Source organism: Drosophila ananassae, chromosome 2R (genome assembly GCF_017639315.1).
Source record: "Drosophila ananassae strain 14024-0371.13 chromosome 2R, ASM1763931v2, whole genome shotgun sequence".
Lineage (NCBI taxonomy): Eukaryota > Metazoa > Arthropoda > Insecta > Diptera > Drosophilidae > Drosophila > Drosophila ananassae.
Window position 1 is genome coordinate 2237143 of NC_057928.1, and position 20654 is coordinate 2257796.

At 39.2% G+C, this 20654-nt stretch overlaps 1 protein-coding gene across 6 annotated transcripts in view; it reads left to right on the forward strand.

Moving 5' to 3' along the window:
• The window catches only part of LOC26515191 (unconventional myosin-VIIa), a 381684-nt gene that overhangs the window by 247884 nt on the left and 113146 nt on the right, over positions 1-20654 (forward strand). For all 6 annotated transcript variants that reach the window (XM_014904700.3, XM_044714626.1, XM_044714625.1 and 3 more), the window contains one exon: positions 6561-6673. In XM_014904700.3, the coding sequence (XP_014760186.1) occupies positions 6561-6673 (113 nt within the window). The remainder of the gene's footprint in view (positions 1-6560; positions 6674-20654) is intronic.

Consider the following 20654-nt stretch of genomic DNA (forward strand, 5'->3'; position numbering starts at 1 on the left):
CCAAAGTTCCTGTAACAGGATCTTTCCTTTAATAAGGATCGGGCTTAATAAGCCAAGAGGGTCGAAAAGCTTTGACGTCACCGAAAGAATATTGCGCTTAGTCGCCCTTTGACCCATGACTGACATATCAATTTCGAATTTAAATACATCATCTTTAGGAACCCAAACGATTCCTAATGTTTTTGTCAGCTCTGATCCGAAAGTGTTATTGGCTTAACCGTGCTCTCGGATGCAGTAACTTCAGGCGAGTTTGAAAACCACTTGCTCAATTCAAACCCAGCGTTTTGAAGAACCTGAGTTACTTCAGACTTAATTGTCTTTAGCTCCTCCACGCAACCAGCACCCGATAACATGTCGCCGACGTAAAAGTCAGACCCAATAACTTAAGCAGCTCGAGGGAATGTATTTTTCGCGGATTCACTCAACCTCTTCAAACACCTTATGGCCGGGAATGGGGCTGGTGCAGTGCCATAAGTAACGGTGTTGAGCTTGCACAATTTCTAGGACTCAGACGGGTCTTTTCTCCACACTATCAACTGGTATCGTCGATCTGCTTCATTTACCATCACTTGACGATACATCTTTTTTATGTCGGCTACCAGAGCGAATTTGTTTAGCCGAAATCTAAGAAGAGTTGAATAAAGCTCTTCCTGAATTGTTGGACCCACTATCAACAACTCATTAAAACACTTTTGTGTGGATGTCTTGCAGGACGCATCGAAAACGACTCGAATTTTGGTCGTTGTACTTTGCGGCCGCAAGACACACTGGTGGGGTATGACGTAGTGTGGAGAAGCAAGAACGTCATTGCTTGCAGGGGACATATGGCCTAGGGATTCGTATTCTTCCACAAATTCCAAATACATTTTCTTTAAGTTCGGATCTCGAGATAATCTTCTCTCGAGCGACAGGAATCGGCGTTTGGCTATCTCGAATGAATTGCCCAAAACGCTTGGATCCGACTTAAATGGAAGTTCAACTTCAAATCGACCTGAAGGCAGTATTCTTGTAGTCTTCCTCACATTGTTCCTCACATTTTAGAAGAAGGAACTTCTTCCAACGACCAGAATTTTTTCAAGTTTTTGTCTATTGACTCTAATACTTCCTCTTGGCAATTCAGACTAGAGACTGGCTGTGGAGGAGTTGAGGAATTTGCCAGATATTTTCCCGACACTATCCACCCAAGGAGAGTTTTTTGAAGGATGGGATGGTTCGGACCTTGTTTTATTCGGCCAACGGACAACAGTTCGAAAAATGACTCAGCTCCAATTAGGATATCTATCCGCTGAGGTTTGTAAAAATATGGGTCTGCTAACGGCAAGTTCTTTGGTAGGGTCCAATCTTTCACGTTCACCGACTGGTCAGGGTGATAGCCTGAAATGGTTTTCAAAACCCAAAAGTCGAACGGAAACTCGCTACCATTGACTCTCGACTTCACCACGGTGTGTATCTTTTTCTTGACTTGTGAATTAGTTTGACCAATTCCAAGCAAGTTGATGCACGATTCCTCCCTACGGATCTGTAAGCGTTGAGCAAGATCTTCTGTAATAAAATTCATTTGTGACCCTGAGTCAAGTAATGCTCGGGCCAAGATGTGCTCACCATTTTTTGTGCGAACGCTTACGATCGACGTTGCTAACAAAACCCTTTCTACAGACGACGCATGCAAAGCATGTGAAGTAGAAGGGCCATCATTCGTTAACTCTGGAGGAGGATTTTGTGTGGGTGGTGGTAATGCTAAGCTATTTTCGGTCACTGTAAATCGGTGCAGAAGTTTATGGTGCGATCTTGAACAGATTTGGCACCTGGTCGATTTACAATTCGCTACCGTGTGACCTTTTCGCAGACAATTCAATAGGGAGGCTGACTTAACAAACTCAAACCTTTGCATTACAGCAAGGCGAGCAAACGGACTACACTGGGCCAAAAAATGGTTGTTCGCGTTACAATAACTGCAAGCTGGTTTGGCGTTGGTAGAAGAACAAGCCAACGAAGTTCTATTCAGTTGCTTGCCGAACCCAGTTCTTTCTTGTTTTGGTTTGCCAGTCTCTTCAGCGGACAGATGCTGGTATCTACGATTTAGTATTTTTTCGAAATCGGACCACAGCGGCAATTCCTCATAATCCAGTGACTCTTCCCATTTTTGCTTGGTCACTGGATCCACTCTACTCAAAACTAAATGAATAATCATTGAGTTTGCAATTTTAGTATCATCTCCTGTGGATAATAGTGATCCATAAATTGATGATACAGTGTCGATGAGACCCCTCAACGACGACGCAGACGGTTGGGAAATTTTCGGAAGGCTGAACAGTTGACGTATTTGGTTCGCAAAGATGAGACATTCGTTATCATAAACTCTCTTTAGACTAGCGATAGCTTTGTCGTAATTACTCTCGGTGACCTGGAATGCCTTGACAGTTCCTAAGGCTTCACCAGAGAGGCAAGAAATTAAATGATTAAATTTCTCGATAACTGGAATGTTCACATCTTTGTCAACTAATGTCTCGAAAAGACTTATGAAATTTTTGAAATCCGAATAATTTCCACTGAATTTTGGCAATGCCAAACTAGGAAGTCGAGCTCGAGTTGGGGCTGCAGAAATTGCAGTAGCTGGATGGGATTCTTCAGCTAAATTCCTTGCCTTGGTAGTTATTCCTAATTCTTCCAACTCGGCTCCGAAATCATCCAATCATCCGAACCTGAAGCCTGCATTCTAGCTCGGTTTTGTTTAGAGGAAGTGATCCATCTTCCAAACGTTCCTTCAACCGGCGAATGCTTTGAACTTTGACATTTAATCTTCTTTTTAAGTCAATAAGAGTCGTGGAATTATGTTTTTGCTTAGTAAAAAAAAAAAAAAAATTTGTTTTTTCAATACAAAAACGGAAACAATGCAAATTTAAGATTTAATAATTTATTTAAATTTTTTGTTAAAGGAATTTTATTAATTTATTTAAATTTTTTATTAATTTTAAAATATTAATATTAAAAATTTATTAAAAATAAATAAATTGTAGAAATTTATTTAAAATTTTATTGAATTTAATTCAACAACAAGAAAATGCGAAAACAAAAATAATTAATTAATCTTATTTAAATATAATAAATAATTTATTAAATTTAACCAAATCTAAATTGATTAATTAATTGATAACGAATTATTGATAGTCGAGGCACAGAGTATCCAAAAAAATAGTTTGTCGCCAATGACACCGAAACCAATATGCTCGACCAAATTGTAGGGGAGCGCGTCACTTGGCAGACCGGTAAACTATACGCGCCAAAAAGTGCATATACATACATACATACAGCAGTGGATAACGGTGGGAAACGAAAACGAGAATATTATCGCTGCATCTATTTGTATGTATGTAAACCAAATATATATGCACCTTTATTTTATCTGTAATAAATAAAATAATTTTTGGCTGCACTTTAGTATTTATTTGGAAGATTTGTAAATTCCAGAACGAGGGGTAGGGGGCGACAGTGATTGCAAATAATATAAATATTCTCTTTTTTATTTTATCCACAGGCAGTACATTTAGGTTAGCACATATATTTATAATTAAATTTTTAGAATTTTTATATATGTTATTATTTATTTTTGCTCTACTATTTTTTGTACGTACGTATGCGCCAAGAATTGAAAGGAGGGTGCAATATTCCAGCACAAGACGGATTTTAATTTGTTTTATCTCAACTTTCAATTTTTTGCACAAATACCTGGGGTTCTACTTTCGGATCCTTTAAACCTGCGGCCACTTTCCTTTCACAATCGATGCAGGTGCAGGGCATGGGGACGACGAATCCTTCCAGTAGCAGCTATGTAGTTGATTGGAGAAGTTTCGCGACGCGGAGAATTCTTTAATTTGTATTTTAAATTAACTGGCACAACCGTCGCGAGCAACTCTTTTATTTTTTTGAATGTATATATGTAACATATATTGTTTATATATGTTATGTCACTATTTTTTGTTGCTTTTTTATTTAATTATTCACTACAGTCCACCCGGGGGCGCCAAAATGTTTATTGAGATTATTTTATCTCTTCGCGAAAACACACGAAAGGAAAAAAGGTGGCTGTAGAAATTAAATTAAATTGCAAAAAAAACGAACGAAAACGAAAAATGCGTGCACTCTTTCCAACGTTATAAATTCGATTATATTCATATTAACGAAACCTTAGGCCTAGCTTATCTAGTGCGGCGAAGCGGGGCGAATCCATGGGAGAGCGCAAGTGAGAGCTTCACTCATCTCCTCAAATGTATAATTCTTTGAGGAGATCGTCAATAGAATTTGTGGTGGACTACCATTTTTGTCCATTTATATACATGTGTGACTTTTTGGGATTTTAATCCGTCTAATATTTCTTCTTCTGTAACATACCTGAGTAAATTGCAATATTGCTTTTGGTTTCATTAAGGGATTTGTGTTCGTTTGCTTTTGCATCTATTGTGCCAATTTTTATACCCTTGCAGAGGGTATTATAATTTTGGTCAAAAGTGTGCAACGCAGTGAAGGAGACATCTCCGACCCTATAAAGTATATATATTCTTGATCAGGATCACCTCCTGAGTCGATATGAGCATGTCCGTCTGTCCGTCTGTCCGTCGGTCCGTCTGTCCGTCTGTCCGTCTGTCTGTTTCTACGCAAACTAGTCTCTCAGTTTTAAATCTATCGAGTTGAAACTTTGCACACACCCTTCTTTCCTTTGCAGGCAGTATATAAGTCGGAACGGCCGGGATCGGTCGACTATATCCTATAGCTGCCATATAACTGATTGATCGGAAATGCCATAACTTTGGTGTTTTTTAAGTTAGAGGGTTGGGAGTTTCTACACATGTTATATTTGACCAAAATATCTTATGTACAAAATTTCGTAAGGATCGGCCGACTATATCCTATAGCTGTCATAGAACGATCGAAATTGGCATAACTTTGGTGTTTTTTAAGTTAGAAAGATGGGATTTGGTACAGATTCTATTTTGGGGAAAACAATCTGATCTGCCAATTTTCATAAGGATCGGCCGACTATAAACGATCCGCTATATATCTAATAAAATAAGATGGGTGGCGCCACCTAGCGGACTGCGACTGAACTGCAAGGGTATATCAACTTCGGCTCCGCCCGAAGTTAGCTTTCCTTTCTTGTTTTAATTATACCCTTGCAGAGGGTATTATAATTTTGGTCAAAAGTGTGCAACGCAGTGAAGAAGACATCTCCGACCCTATAAAGTATATATATTCTTGATCAGGATCACCTCCTGAGTCGATATGAGCATGTCCGTCTGTCCGTCTGTCCGTTTCTACGCAAACTAGTCTCTCAGTTTTAAAGCTATCGAGTTCAAACTTTGCACACATTCTTATTTTCCTTGCAGGTAGTATATAAGTCGGAACGGCCCGGATCGGTCGACTATATCCTATAGCTGCCATATAACTGATTGATCGGAAATGCCATAACTTTGGTGCTTTTTAAGTTAGAAAGATGGGACTTGGTACAGATTACTCTTTGGGCAAAATAATTCAATATGCCAAATTTCATAAGGATTGGCCGACTATATACGATCCGCTATATATCTAATAATATAAGATGCGTGGCGCCACCTAGCGGACTGCGACTCAACTGCAAGGGTATAGCAACTTCGGCTCCGCCCGAATACAAAGAAAAAAAAAAAAAGGAAAGCTAACTTCGAGCGGAGCCGAATTTGGCATATCGAATTATTTTGCCAAAAGAGTAATCTGTACCAAATCCCATCTTTCTAACTTAAAAAACACCAAAGTTATGCCAATTTTGATTGTTCTATGACAGCTATAGGATATAGTCGGCCGATCCTTATGAAATTTTGCACACAAGATATTTTGGTCAAATATAACATGTGTGGAAAGTCCCAACCCTCTAACTTAAAAAACACCAATGTTATGGCATTTCCGATCAATCAGTTATATGGCAGCTATAGGATATAGTCGACCGATCCCGGCCGTTCCGACTTATATACTGCCTGCAAAGTAAAGAGGGGTGTGTGCAAAGTTTCAACTCGATAGCTTTAAAACTTAGAGACTAGTTTGCGTAGAAACGGACAGACAGACAGACGGACAGACGGACATGCTCATATCGACTGAGGAGGTGATCCTGATCAAGAATATATATACTTTATAGGGTCGGAGATGTCTCCTTCACTGCGTTGCACTCTTTTGACCAAAATTATAATACCCTCTGCAAGGGTATAAAAATGGATATGGATTCGACGTTACCCTCCAAATTTGGCAATGTGTAGTGTGTAATGTTAATGTGTTGTAAGCCATGCTGGTACGATGCTACATACATACGTCCAGTTGAATTTGCTAAAGGTAAGTCGGCGGCACGAAACCATTGGAGTTTCAGGGGTGTAAATCCTTCGGTCATCAGCATCGGTAGATTGCCTCCGATCGACGTTGGTTATCAATGAATACGTAAAACATCCAAAAATTATCAACAAAGGCGATTTTTAAATTTTCTAACCAAATAATATTGCTTCTAACCAAATAAAAAATATTGTTTATGTTTTTTTTGTTTAAAGGTAGCAGCAGCGTTAAGAGAGTTAAGACGGGTTGATGAGGAAATAAAAAAGCGTGAAAAAACTATGCTGCAAATTCCTAATACCGACTGCAATGCTCTTGATGTTTGCGAAAAGTAAGTATTATGTCAAAAGTAAGTAAGTAAGTAAATGAAAATATCAATCGAGTCATAAAAAAATTATTTTTATCAAAAATTAATGGAATTTGCATCCTTTTTTTTTTATTTTACTTAGTTATCCTTAGGTTTCTTAAAGCCAAGGTTTTATTTTAACATGTTTACATGGTTACATGGCTTTAGCGGTTTTAAAAAAATCTATAATTTTGTCTTATTGAATTCTATAACATTTCTAGAATCTTGTGTATAGATTTTTTTTAAATGAAATTTTCACCGAAGTTAAAATTTTTTTTTTATAAAAACGTCTGCCAAAGATCCTAATTTTTTGTTTTTTTTGTTTCCTTCGTTCAAAATTGTCTTTACCAAAACACGTATTTTTTAATTTTTATTTCTGATGATCTTGAAAGTAGTTCTGCTGACAACGCGGAGGCACCTTTTTTCCGGAACTGCCGGAAGTGGCGTCGTAATGACCTCCATTTTTTTTTTAATTTAACAAAATGTTTATTAAATATGTATATATTAAATAATTAAAAGCTGCATAAAATATTTAATTTTTTCTATGCAAATAAAATTATTGCCCGCGGAAACTCATGAATCTTAAAGCGGGTAAAAAGACTTTTTTGTTTTTATACCCTTGCAGAGGGTATTATAATGTTGGTCAAAAGTGTGCAACGCAGTGAAGAAGACATCTCCGACCCTATAAAGTATATATATTCTTGATCAGGATCACCTCCTGAGTCGATATGAGCATGTCCGTCTGTCCGTCTGTCTGTTTCTACGCAACCTAGTCTCTCAGTTAAAGCTATCGAGTTGAAACTTTGCACACACGGTTCTTTCCTTTATAGGCAGTATATAAGTCGGAACGGCCGGGATTGGTCAACTATACTCTATAGCTGTCATATAACTGATTGATCGGAAATGCCATAACTTGGTTGTTTTTCAAGTTAGAAGGATGGGAGTTTCAGTGGATTCCTCTTTGGGCAAAATAATTCGATCTGCCAAATTTCATAAGGATCGGCCAACTATATACGATCCGCTATATATCTAATAATATAAGATGCGTGGCGCCACATAGCGGACTGCGACTCAACTGCAAGGGTATATAAACTTCGGCTCCGCCCGAAGTTAGCTGTCTGTTAGCGAAACAGACAGACAGACAGACGGTTCGACGGTCAGACGGGCATACGGACATGCTCATATGGACTCAGGAGGTGATCCTGATCAAAATGACAGATACAAATGATCGTCCGATTGACCGCTAGCAACGGTTTGCCGCTGCATAAAATAAAAAATGTATGTACTATGTTGGACTCATGAACCATCCGAATTCCATCCAATCTATGCTCTGAAATCTGAAATTCTCTGGAAATTTAATTGATTACGAAACCTATATTCACATAATTTAACATAAACAGGCGTCTTCACACAAATTTAATGGAATTTTATAATATGGTTACAAATACGGAAACAAACCCACAAAAAACCAACAACAATAATGGTAATTACAATACCACTCAAATAAAAATGTTTGGACTCACTGGAATAATAAATACTAAAACAAGAAAGGAAAGCTAACTATAGGACATAGTCGGCCAATCGTTATGAAATTCAGCAGAACAGATTAGATTGCCCAAAATGGAATCCGTACATAGTCCCATCATTCTAGCTTAAAAAACACCAAAGTTATGCCAATAGGATATAGTCGACCGAACCTTATGAAATTCTTCAAATCCGATTATTTTGCCCAAAATAGAATCTGTACCAAGTCCACTCTTTCTAACTCTTAAAAACACCAAAGTTATGCCAATTCCGATCGTTCTATGACAGCTATAGGATATAGTCGGCCGATCCTTATGAAATTTTGTAGATGATATATTTTTGGCCAAAATTACCATGTATTGAAAATGCCAACCTTCTAACTTAAAAACACCAAAGTTATGGCATTTCCGATCAATCAGTTATATGGCAGCTATAGGATATAGTCGACCGATCCCGACTGTTCCGACTTATATACTACAAGAAAAAAAAAAGATGTGTGCAAAGTTCAACTCGATAGATCTAAAACTGAGAGACTAGTTTGCGTAGAAACCGACAGACAGACGGACCGACGGACATGTTATATTTGACCAAAATATCTTACGTACAAAATTTCATAAGGATCGGCTGACTATATCCTATAGCTGTCATAGAACGATCGAAATTGGCATAACTTTGGTGTTTTTTAAGTTAGAAGGATGGGACTTGGTAAAGATTCTATTTTGGACAAAATAATCTGATTTGCTGAATTTCATAGGGATCGGCCGACAATATCCTATAGCCGCCATATAACTGAACGATCGGAAATGGCACAACTGCAAGGGTATATTAACTTCGGCTCCGCCCGAAGTTAGCTTTCCGTTCTTGTTATACCCTTGCAGAGGGTATTATAATTTTGGTCAAAAGTGTGCAACGCAGTGAAGGAGACATCTCCGACCCTATAAAGTATATATATTCCTGATCAGGATCACCTCCTGAGTCGATATGAGCATGTCCGTCTGTCCGTCTGTCCGTCTGTCCGTCTGTCCGTCGGTCCGTCTGTCCGTCTGTCCGTCTGTCTGTTTCTACGCAAACTAGTCTCTCAGTTTTAAAGCTATCGAGTTGAAACTTTGCACACACCCTTCTTTCCTTTGCAGGCAGTATATAAGTCGGAACGGCCGGGATCGGTCGACTATATCCTAAAGCTGCCATATAACTGATTGATCGGAAATGCCATAACTTTGGTGTTTTTTAAGTTAGAGGGTTGGGAGTTTCTACACATGTTATATTTGACCAAAATATCTTATGTACAAAATTTCATAAGGATCGGCCGACTATATCCTATAGCTGTCATAGAACGATCGAAATTGGCATAACTTTGGTGTTTTTTAAGTTAGAAAGATGGGATTTGCTACAGATTCTATTTGGTACAGATTGGGGAAAACAATGTGATCTGCCAATTTTCATAAGGATCGGCCGACTATAAACGATCCGCTATATATCTAATAAAATAAGATGGGTGGCGCCACCTAGCGGACTGCGACTGAACTGCAAGGGTATATCAACTTCGGCTCCGCCCGAAGTTAGCTTTCCTTTCTTGTTTTTTTTTTAATTTTTTAAAAATACAAAACAATGAATACTAATAATTAATCAATAACACTCAACCCCTATTGTACCTGTGTTCGTTTCTTTGTATTGCGAGTTAGGCAATTTCTTTACCCATCGTCTTCTGTAGGCTTAAAGGCTTTATCTCTTAGAGTAGCCCCAGTCTGTAAAGTGTAATGTTTGTCTTATGGCGGAGTAGTGGCCGAGTGTGTTAAGCGTCATGCCACACCAGCAATCAAACGAGAAATTTAAAATTATGATTATTGTTTTCCGTTCTTTTTGCATTATCTATATAGAATACAATCGGCCGATACGAAAAAAATTAACAGTTTATGTACTATCCCTTTCAGTGTATAAGTCTCTACTCTGTAGTTTATAGTCTCCAAGTAAATAGAAAGAGACTCGTCAACTCGCCGTCCTGACAAAGCAAGGGTATAAAAAGCTAGAGAGCGAGAGAGTTTTCAAAATTTTGACCAATACATTTATTTTTCTTGTTAAGCACCATTTTAAACAAGAGAGGAAAGCTAACTCCGGGTAGAGCCGAAGTTGATATACCCTTGCAGTTAGGTGGCAGCTAATATTATTGTAAATATATCGGATCGTATATAGTTGGCCGATACTTATCAAAATTTCACCATCGAATGCATTTTCGAATAAAAATGTTGAAAACAGCTTTAAAAATAGCAAGGTTGTGCCATTTCCGATCGTTCAGTTATATGGCAGCTATAGAATATAGTTGGCCGATCCTTATGAAATTTGATAAATTTGATTACTTTGCCCAAAATGGAATTTATACCAAGTCCCATCTTTCTAACTTTAAAAACATTAAAGTTATGCCAATTCCGATCGTTCAGTTATATGGCAGCTATAACATAAAGTCGGCCGATTCTTATGAAATTCGGCAAATCGATTATTTTGTCCAAAATAGAACCTGTACCAGGTCCCATCTTTTTAACTGAACAAATAACAAAGTTATGCCAATTACGATCGTTCTATGACACCTGTAGGATATAGTAGGTGGATCCGGTCAGACGGACATGCTTGTATCAACTCAGGATCAGCTGATCAAGAATATATATACTTTATAGGGTCGGAGATGTCTCCTTCACTGCGTTTCACACTTTTGACCAAAATTATAATACCCTCTGCAAGGGTATAAAAAGAAGGAAATAACGAAGGGCCAAAGCAAACAACAACAACGTTGGCAGGCAGAGTATATGAAAAGGAGTTCATTCAGGGTATTTGGAGTTCATTCAGGGCCCCATGAAAAATCAGGATGGCCGAATGTGGGATTGTGACATATTAGGACATTAAGGAAGGGCTTAGGAAAATACCATTTCTCAAACACCAATCCGAATATGCTTATGCAACACTTTCTCTCGTTGATCAGAATTTAGTTCAGTCGAATAGCAAGAGAATCCGTAGTACCATTGACATACATAGTTAAAATTTGTAGGAAATTAGTGTGATTTGTTAAAATTAGGATTAGGTTAAAGTTGATTTTAAAGGACTTTTGCTAAAAATTCATTCATTCAAGTTATTTTTCGAGTATGAATCAGGTTGAACTATTGTGAAAGAAGATACTATGCCTATGTTTAAGGTTAAGCTTAAATTCATTAGGAACTACCTTACGATGGTTGAAGAGGTAACTCGTGACATCATTCACAGTGGCATACGGCACAGAAAACAAAAGATGCTGGCCTGAGACGATAAAATCGTCTTATTGCACTATTTTAATGAGTGGATAACATGATATTCTATTTAAAACAAGAATAAAAACCTATCCTAGGGCGGAGCCGAAGTTAATATACCCTTGCTGTAACGTGGCACTTATATTATTAGATATACATATATCGAATAGTATATAGTTGTATGATCCTTATGAGAATTTCACTATCAAATCCATTTTCTAATAAAAATCTTGGAAACAACTCCAAACGACTTAAAAAAATTAAGGTTGTGTACTTTTCCAATCGTTCAGTTATATGGCAGCTTTGGAATATAGGCCCATCTTTATGAAATTTGCAGGATCAAAATTGTTTTCACAAATCTTCGTCCGTAGAGCGTTGTGCGGCCACTTCGAATTTGAACTCGCGGGCATATCGGTAGGTCCCGGAGTCGTAGTCAAAGAACGTTTTAAAGTTCTCACTAAATGTACCTAGATTCTGCAAGGGAGTGATCGGGTTGACCAGGCGCTTGCTGTGAACATTCCAACATTCTCCATCCACATTGAGGGACTCAATCCAATGAGGCTGTGCGTTGTGTTTGGACCGTCTCAGTAAACCGTTGTGTACCATTGCACTAGAAAATATTGTGGTTCTTAGAACTACTTACTAAAAATCTAATGTTAATACCAAAAAATATGTTAATCATGTGGGTGAAAAAGCTTCATAAGACATTCATAAAATACCAATGATATTTCTATCCGGCCTGTTGTCTCCTTCGCCTTGTTGCGCGCCCTCGTAACCATTCTCCTTGGGCATCCCATGTAGTACTAGGCGTTTTTTCTGGTTGGTCAGTGCGCATACAGGATTCTTGGTCCTTTCTTGGCCTTTCTTTTTGCTCCCTTTTGGAGATGCATGTTACCCATTTGAGTGCGTTGAGAGTGGCGACCGTTCGGAGTCGAAAAGCTCTTGGGGTGTCCGAAAAGCTCTTGGGTCGCGGATTTAATCAACAGCGATTCTCGATTCTTTAGTCGTTGCCAGGTATCCTGGTAACTGGTCTGTCCGCCAATTGACGTTGAGATAAGGTTTTTTGTTTCACCTGTTACATGATTCTTTAAAAGACGGAATTTTACTGCATCGGTGTATCATAGTCTTGATTGTGGATGCATTCCGTAAAAATTTCGTAGAATCGTAGCCAATGTCGGTAGTCTCCGTCAAACTTTGGAATTTCTACTGGTGGTATTACAAACGAAGGTGCGATCGCGGGTTTTTGTGTTGATGCTGAAGTCGATTGCGATTCTTCGCTCAGAAACGAAAAGTATTCTGCTCGTACAACCTGAAATCTGTCATCGGTGTGTCAAAAATTTTTTATGGCTGGTTCCAGGTCGATGAGATCATGGTATCCCGAGACGATTTCCTTCCATAGCTCCTTCATGTGTTGTCTGACGTATGTGGACACTTCCCGTCCTTCGGTGCGGTTCCACAGAAAGTCTTCCATATCGTCAAATCGTCTTTCTTCTCTTCGTTTTAATGATGTTAATCGAAAGTCTTCTCCTTCGTTTCCTCGTGATGATTGTGCCTTTGGCTCGAGGGCCTTTGTGACGGGCCTGACACTGATGGGATTCCATCCGAAAATATTGCTTCATATTTTTTCACAAGCTGTTCTAGCGCTGTGTGAAATACTCATTCTCAGGACTTAGTGTTAGCTCATGAAGCTTGGCATCATGTTTTTTAAACTGGGTCCATGAGTGAGTGAGCTGTTTGAGTCTCTCCTCGAAGTATCATTCGTTGAGTTTTCGCTCTGCAGAGACCTTAGTGAAGTTTCTTATTAGCCTTTGGATGGCTATGTTGCTTTCAATTTGCTCATCAATGAGCATTTGGATTACGGGGTCTGATTCTGATCCCATGGTTTCGATATCCTTTTTTTGTTTTTTTTTGTTCTATGAGTTAAATTGCGATGCGGCTTATGTTCAAGGTGTATTCCTATAGAAAAGGATCACGCCGGGGTCACCAAATGTTCGTCCGTTGTGGGGCCACTACGTCGAATTTGAACTCGCGGGCAAAACGGTAGGTCCCGGAGTCGTAGTCAAAGAACGTATAAAAGTTCTCACTAAATGTACCTGGACTCTGTAAGGGTCTGTTCGGGTTGACCAGGCGCTTGCTGTGATCCGGCTGGAGTTGATGTGGGATACTTGAAGTCCTGGGCTGGTTCTCCTCAAGATGGTACGGAGTTTCGGCTGATTCCTTTTCGGACGGTCCTGCTTGTGGTAGGGTGGGTAACGGGGTTTCTACTTGTAGTCCGTTTCACGGGAGCAACACTCGAAGTAGGTTGGGTAACGCGGGTTCTACTTGTGGTCCGTTTCACGGGAGCAACACTCGAAGTAGATTAGATAATGAAGCTCTACTTGCAGTCCATTTACACAGGAGCCACTCGAAGTAGGTTCGATGACGAAAGTTCTACTTATAGTCCGTTTACACTGGAGCCACGCGAAGTAGATAGCTTTAAGAGAGTCCTAACTTGTGAGCCGTTTCATATAGGATCACTCGAAGTAGGTTGGTTTTAAGTGCCGTGCTGCTACTAGTGCTGGGTTAATAGGTTGGATATAGTTTTAAGCTTATTGCTAATTAATACTAGGAATTAAAAAACTAATTGCATGCAAATTTAAAAGATGCGAAAACAAATTTCATGAAAAGGAATAGAAATATAAAGCTGGAAAGCTTAATTTTCAATAGAATATTCATTTATTTCGTATTTTACCCTTGCAGAGGGTATTATAATTTTGGTCAAAAGTGGGCAACGCAGTGAAGGAGGCATCTGCCATATAACTGGTAGATCGAAAATGCCATATCTTTGTTGTTTTTTAAGGGGGCATGCGCAGTTGGAGCGCCAAAAAAAGACATTTTTCCCGAATTTTTTTCTCGTAAACTATTGAATTTTTTTGAAATATCGCTTTATTATGTGAAAATACATCATTATACCCTTGCAGAGGGTATTATAATTTTGGTCAAAAGTGTTTCAAAAGTGGAACTTGGTAAAGATTACTCTTTGGGCAATATAATTCAATATGCCAAATTTCATAAGGATCGGCCGACTAAATACCATCCGCTATATATCTAATAATATAAGATGCGTGGCGCATCTTATACCTAGCAGTCCGCTAGGTGACTTTTACTCAACTGCAAGGGTATATCAACTTCGGCTCCGCCCGAAGTTAGCTTTCCTTCCTTGTTTTAACTTAAATTTGAAAAAACAAAAAAGTAGAAAATATTGAGCAGTTTCAAAGCTATGCCCCGTCGAAGTGACGTCCGCGTGAAAAACACGGGTCGCGGTGACCAAGACTGTGGAAATCTGGATCGTTTGAAATCAAAAAATTAAACGGGTTTACATTTATTGAAAGTTTATCTAGTACTTAATCGATGGATATTAAAAAAAAAAATATTCAACAAAATGGCGACCTATCAAAGTTTAACAATTGTTTTTCGTTAAAAAAAGCGGTAGTTTTTCAGCTGTAAAAAAAAAGTTTTGCATCAATTGTTCGATTAAGTACTAGATTATTATGTATTAAAAATGCATGTTAAATTTCAAGACAATCGGGTCACTAGTTTTCGAGTAAGAGTGGTCACCGTTTCAAAAGTTAAAGTTTCAACTCCCTATTAGATAAACCGGACGTCCCTACCTTTAAACATGTGTATCTCAATGAATTTTCACCGGATCATTTCAAAATTCACACACTTCTAAATTAAATGCAAAAAAAAAAATTCGATTTGCCCCCTTAATGAAAAGTTGCTCCATCCGTTTGTATGGAAGCTATACGATACGAATTTTTCACAGAGTGTTTAGAATATTTTTATAGATTTTTAGACAAAATTTCATTGCGATATCACTACTAAAAATATTTTTGGCCGCGGCTTCATACAAGCCCAACCACTGTGCAATGGTTAATAAAGCATAGGGTCAACTATGCTCCATTAAAAGTTTATATAACAAAAAGTTTGTGGGATTAGATTTTTTTTTTATACTTTTATCTTTTATTTGTTGGATCTTCTCTTATTAAGAGACTAACAACAATTTTAAAAATCTTAATCTAATACATAATTAGTTTGTAAACATCTATACTATGGGGCCTCTGATGTCAACGGGCTGGAAGGTCATTTCTTCTTAATCGGGATTGTTGACTAACTTGGTTTAGCGATCTGGCTAGAGGATTTTGGTGCGTGGAGAGTTTCCTTTTGTAGTTTTCCTGGAGTTGAGAAATTTCGACTTTGACGAGAGAGGCTGCTTGATTTGGAGTAAAAACTTTACAAAGGTGACTAGCGAAGGCGCTTGCTTTTTCTTCATCGCTGCGCGCCCAAGATTCATTTGGTTTTCGAAGGGCCATATCTGCTTCTATAGGCGGCTTTAAGTTAGGATCGCAGGAGTCGAGAGCTTTGCTGCTGAGGTCATCATGTCTTCCAGGTGGTTGACTGCATCTTGAATGTCCTTGCTACAGTTAATTGACGGTCTTATGTTTATATGAGAGCTTATGTATCTTTTGTACCTACGCCAGTTTGTCCTTTTTGATGTGAGATAAATTTGATTATTTTCTAATTCGGCATGTTGAAATAGATGAAGAAGGATAACTGAATGGTCATCCAAAGGTTCGGCTCGAATGATGCTTCGTGGAATTTTTCTAGTGATCGCAAAGTCAATTAGGTCTGGCTTCTTCCGTGGGTCCAGTCTGTAGGCCTTCCCGGTTATAGAAAGTCTAGTTTATTTCCAGGCTGTATCAAAGCGTTGTATAGTTGTTTACTCTTTGGGTTGCTTAGGCGAGGACCCTAGTGTGGGTGCTTGGCATTGTGGTCGCCGCCTGCTATAAATCAATCGCCTAGTTAATCAAAGAATTGCATAAACTCCATATCAGATATGCAGAAACGTGGTGGGCAGTATATTGCAGCTAGATTTAGATGACCTCCCACAGTCTGAATTCGTATTGAAGTTGACTGCAGGGAATTTGTAGAAACTCGTTGGAGGGAATGGTGTTTTATGCGCTGCTTTATGAGGATCCCAGTTCCTCTTTGAGCCTGATTTGTGATTTGTTGCATGATTTGTTGCATGAAATATATAGCCCGTCAGATAGAAGTTGTTTTTGGAGCATAATATCGATATTGTTATCATCAAGGAATGCCTTAAGTTCATTTTTGCGCTTTGAAATGCCGTTAGCATTCCATAGACAGATTCATATAGACAAATAAGCCATCTAATTGGATTTTAGGTTTATCTAAAAGCTCTATTAGTCGATTTTGGTTTCGCATGAGCTCTTGCATATTATTTTGCATTGTGACCATTAAACTTATAAGTGTAGACAACATTCCTTCGATACCCTTTATTTCGGGGGTTGCAGATTCTTGGACTCTTTCCCTCGATGTACCCGTAGGTGGAGGTGGATATCCTATAGTTTCAGGTTCCAGTGGTACTGAACCTACACTATTTAGTAGTCCTGGCCATCGTAGAGGAGTTGTTTTCGATTCAGGTTACAGCTCAGCTTTGAACATAGGCTGGGGAACTTTTTGTCTGTTGATGACATTAATGGCTCCTTTAACTTTAAAACCCGCGCTTGAAAGGGCTTCGATGATTTCTTTTATTGGTACCGACGATTCAATACCGTTTATGACCACTTGAAGGCCCTTGCTGCTCTTCAATTGGTAGGTGTAATAGTTTTTCTGGTTGTCGTTTAGGTATTTCGTGGCTAAGCGATGATTTTCCTCCGTGTAAACTTGGAGCTTGGTCTCCTGTATATTGGCGTTGGTCAGTGGCATTATATGAAAATTGTTATTTCCAATTAGCTTAGCGAGACAGTTAACCATATCGCTGCAGTTTTGATCACGTATGTAAATGGGTAGCGGCTTTTGTTTGGCTTTGGGAACTTCCGTATTCTCTTCATTATTACGGTCTTCGCTTAGTATAGCAAATCTGTTTTCAGACAGAGAATTAATCTGTTCGTCTTGATTGTTGGCTTGATTGAAAGCAATGAACTTTTGCAGCGTTAGCATTTTTTTCGGCTGAGGACTGAGCTTTCGTTTTACTTGGATATATCAATGCCCGTTTGGATTGTTGCTTGGGGGGTAGCTCTCTTTTGCTCTTGCAGTGTTGTCGCTTGGTTTGATTGATTGGGCTCTGCTGAGGCCGGCTGCGCTAGTGTAGGTGACACTCGCTGAGAGACAGCTACCGATGTTGCTGTTGTTGTTGTTGTGCACGATGGTAATCGATGTAGTAGTGCTCGTAGGCAAATATAACGGAGTTGATAGACCAGAGCGTGATAGTGCTGGGGAGGTGCACTGCGCACTCCAGGTTAATGCACTGCTTGTGCCTGGAAGAGCGGAAGAGTATGATCTTTCTCTGTTTCTGGGTCAGAGAGCTTACTTTCGTTCATGTTGTTGGTTTTTATGTTAGTTATTGCAAGCAGAGGGCCCGCTCTTATTTCTTAAAATGAATGTGCACAAGCTGTTGGTTTAATTTGTCGTGATGGCATTTCAATTTTTGAATTAAATACATTTTGATTTTGTGTTAGTTATTGGACACTATAAGCTCGAGACTTATGTGTGTCCAAAAGCGTCCTTTCGCGATTTGTAGATCACACTACTTCTTTTTTTTTTTCACTGAGTTTTCTGGTATTTGCTTAGCTGCTGGCGGAGCAGCTTTTTTATATCTTATTTGAATCTATTTTTAAACCTTTGAGATATCGTATACAAATCGATCACCTAGATGTAATAGTCTGAGAGACTGCAGGGTTGGGCAGTGGCGACAGTTTCTTCCTTCTCTTCACCCCTATCGCCATTGTATGCGGGCCAACCGTCAATTAGGAACGGAGTCCTAGCTGAGGTGATTTCTCCGTTGTGCGGTTTTCCTTAGTTAAAGTTTAAATGAGGCTTTATATGCTGTGTTTTTCAGTTACTGGTGATTGAGCTGATTCATTTAATTGGTGGTTGTCTGTTTTTATACCCTTGCAGAGGGTATTATAATTTTGGTCAAAAGTGTGCAACGCAGTGAAGGAGACATCTCCGACCCTATAAAGTATATATATTCTTGATGTGGATCACCTCCTGAGTCGATATGAGCATGTCCGTCTGTCCATCTGTCTGTCTGCCCGTCTGTCTGTCTGTCGGTTTCTACGCAAACTAGTCTCTCAGTTTTGGAGCTATCGAGTTGAAACTTTGCACACATTCCTTTTTTCCTTGCAGGTAGTATATAAGTCGGAACGGCCGGGATCGGTCGACTATATCCTATAGCTGCCATATAACTGATTGATCGGAAATGCCATAACTTTGGTGTTTTTTAAGTTAGAGGGTTGGGACTTTTCACACATGTTATATTTGAAAATATCTTATGTACACAATTTCATAGGGATCGGCCGACTATATCCTATAGCTGTCATAGAACGATCGAAATTGGCATAACTTTGTTGTTTTTTAAGTTAGACATATTGAAGTTTGGCATAATTCAATATGCCAAATTTCATAAGGATCGGCCGACTATATACGATCCGCTATATATATAATAATATAAGATGCGTGGCGTCACCTAGCGGACTGCGACTCAACTGCAAGGGTATATCAACTTCGGCTCCGCCCGAAGTTAGCTTTCCTTTCTTGTTTTTATATTGACTTCGCTGTGTGTGAACTTTTTAGGTAATTAAGGTCCCTTATAGTTATCATCTCGGCCTGGAAGACGCTGCAGTGTGGATAGTCTAATGAAGGCTGTGATGCCTCGTTGTTCTGAGTATACTCCTCCGCCCACTTTATTGTCTATTTTGGAGCCGTCAGTAGGTTGTGTGCGTTTTTTGGGCCTGGGACTTGCGCACTCCACTCTATTTGGAATGGGGGTTTGATGGTGGTGTTTATTAATATTCCCTGCAAGTGCAGCCGTTTGTGTTGCTGGGAACTAGGGCGTTTAGTAAAATGGTGGGGTATCCATTGTTAAAGGGGCTCTACTGGTGTGTTTCTCTTAGACTAATTGCCGCTACCGTCGTCTGTTCTACATTAGCTGGTTTTGGTTTGGGTCTGAGTATATCATTTAGGGCTTCGTGTGGAGTGGTTTGGATTACACTACTTATGCATAGTGCTGCTGTTGGCTGAATTGTTCCTAACTACTAGGGCTAACTTTTTAAGGGCTGGCCACCATACCAGTATTCCATACAATAGTACAGGTCTGACATGCTCCATTTAAGTCCTATTGATTTTTGGAGGGTAGGACCGCGACTGCAGGCTTCTTTAAGCTTTTTTTATTTTTTGAGGTTCCAGGTACTTGGCGCTGAAAGAGGGCCTTTGGCTGTTTAATTTTGGTGGGCTAAGGGGTGGGATTTTATATCTCCTACTAAAGAGAAATAACTCTGTTTTTTTCTCGTTCACCCACTGGCCGTTACTGCTTATCCAGTTGGCTAGGATTTGTAGTTTTGCCCTCATGAGGTCACAAAGTGTATAAGGGTATTTTCCTGTAAAAAGTATTTGAACCTCTGCCATCTTACATAAAATCGAATTGTTGTGCGCTTGATTTGAGGGTTGCGCTAAGAGTGGGTCTTAGGTGAAGACCTATGACTCTTTCTAGGGTCTTAAGGAAGAAGGATGATTGACTTATTAGCGTTAGGTCTGTTGAGGTTGTAAGTGACGGCTTGCCCGCTTTGGGTATGAACACAATCTGTGATTTGAGAAACGGCTCTGGAAGATTTCCTCGCGACAGGGATCTTTTTAGGATATTTGAGAGCCAATTTGTAGTGCTTGAAGCTAAGTATTTCCTATAGGGTTTTCTGTCAAAGCTTAGCTTAAAGTTCCTGGGAGGGACGCTTTTGTTGGGTCAGGCGTCTGGCTTTAAGCTTTTCAAATGAAAGGATGTTTCTATGTATCTCGAAGCAATCAGGTGTTTCTATGTTTTGATATTTATGTTAAATTGATGGATTTCTTACGAATTTTAATGATTAAAGTGGGGTTATTTCTTTTATTGCAACGGGATAGGTTTGAACTGAGTATTAAGTTAAGAAGAGGCTCACCGCGGTCATTTGTATTTAAGCTCGTCCATTGAGGCCTGTGATGAGCCAATCGCTGCCTTCTGCTAGCCTCTGCACTAACTTGCCTGGGGGTTCCCAGTCACATCAGTGTATGTCCAGCACACCTTTTAAAATAAATGTGTTGTAGCAGAACTACAAACAAACATATCTCGTTTTGTA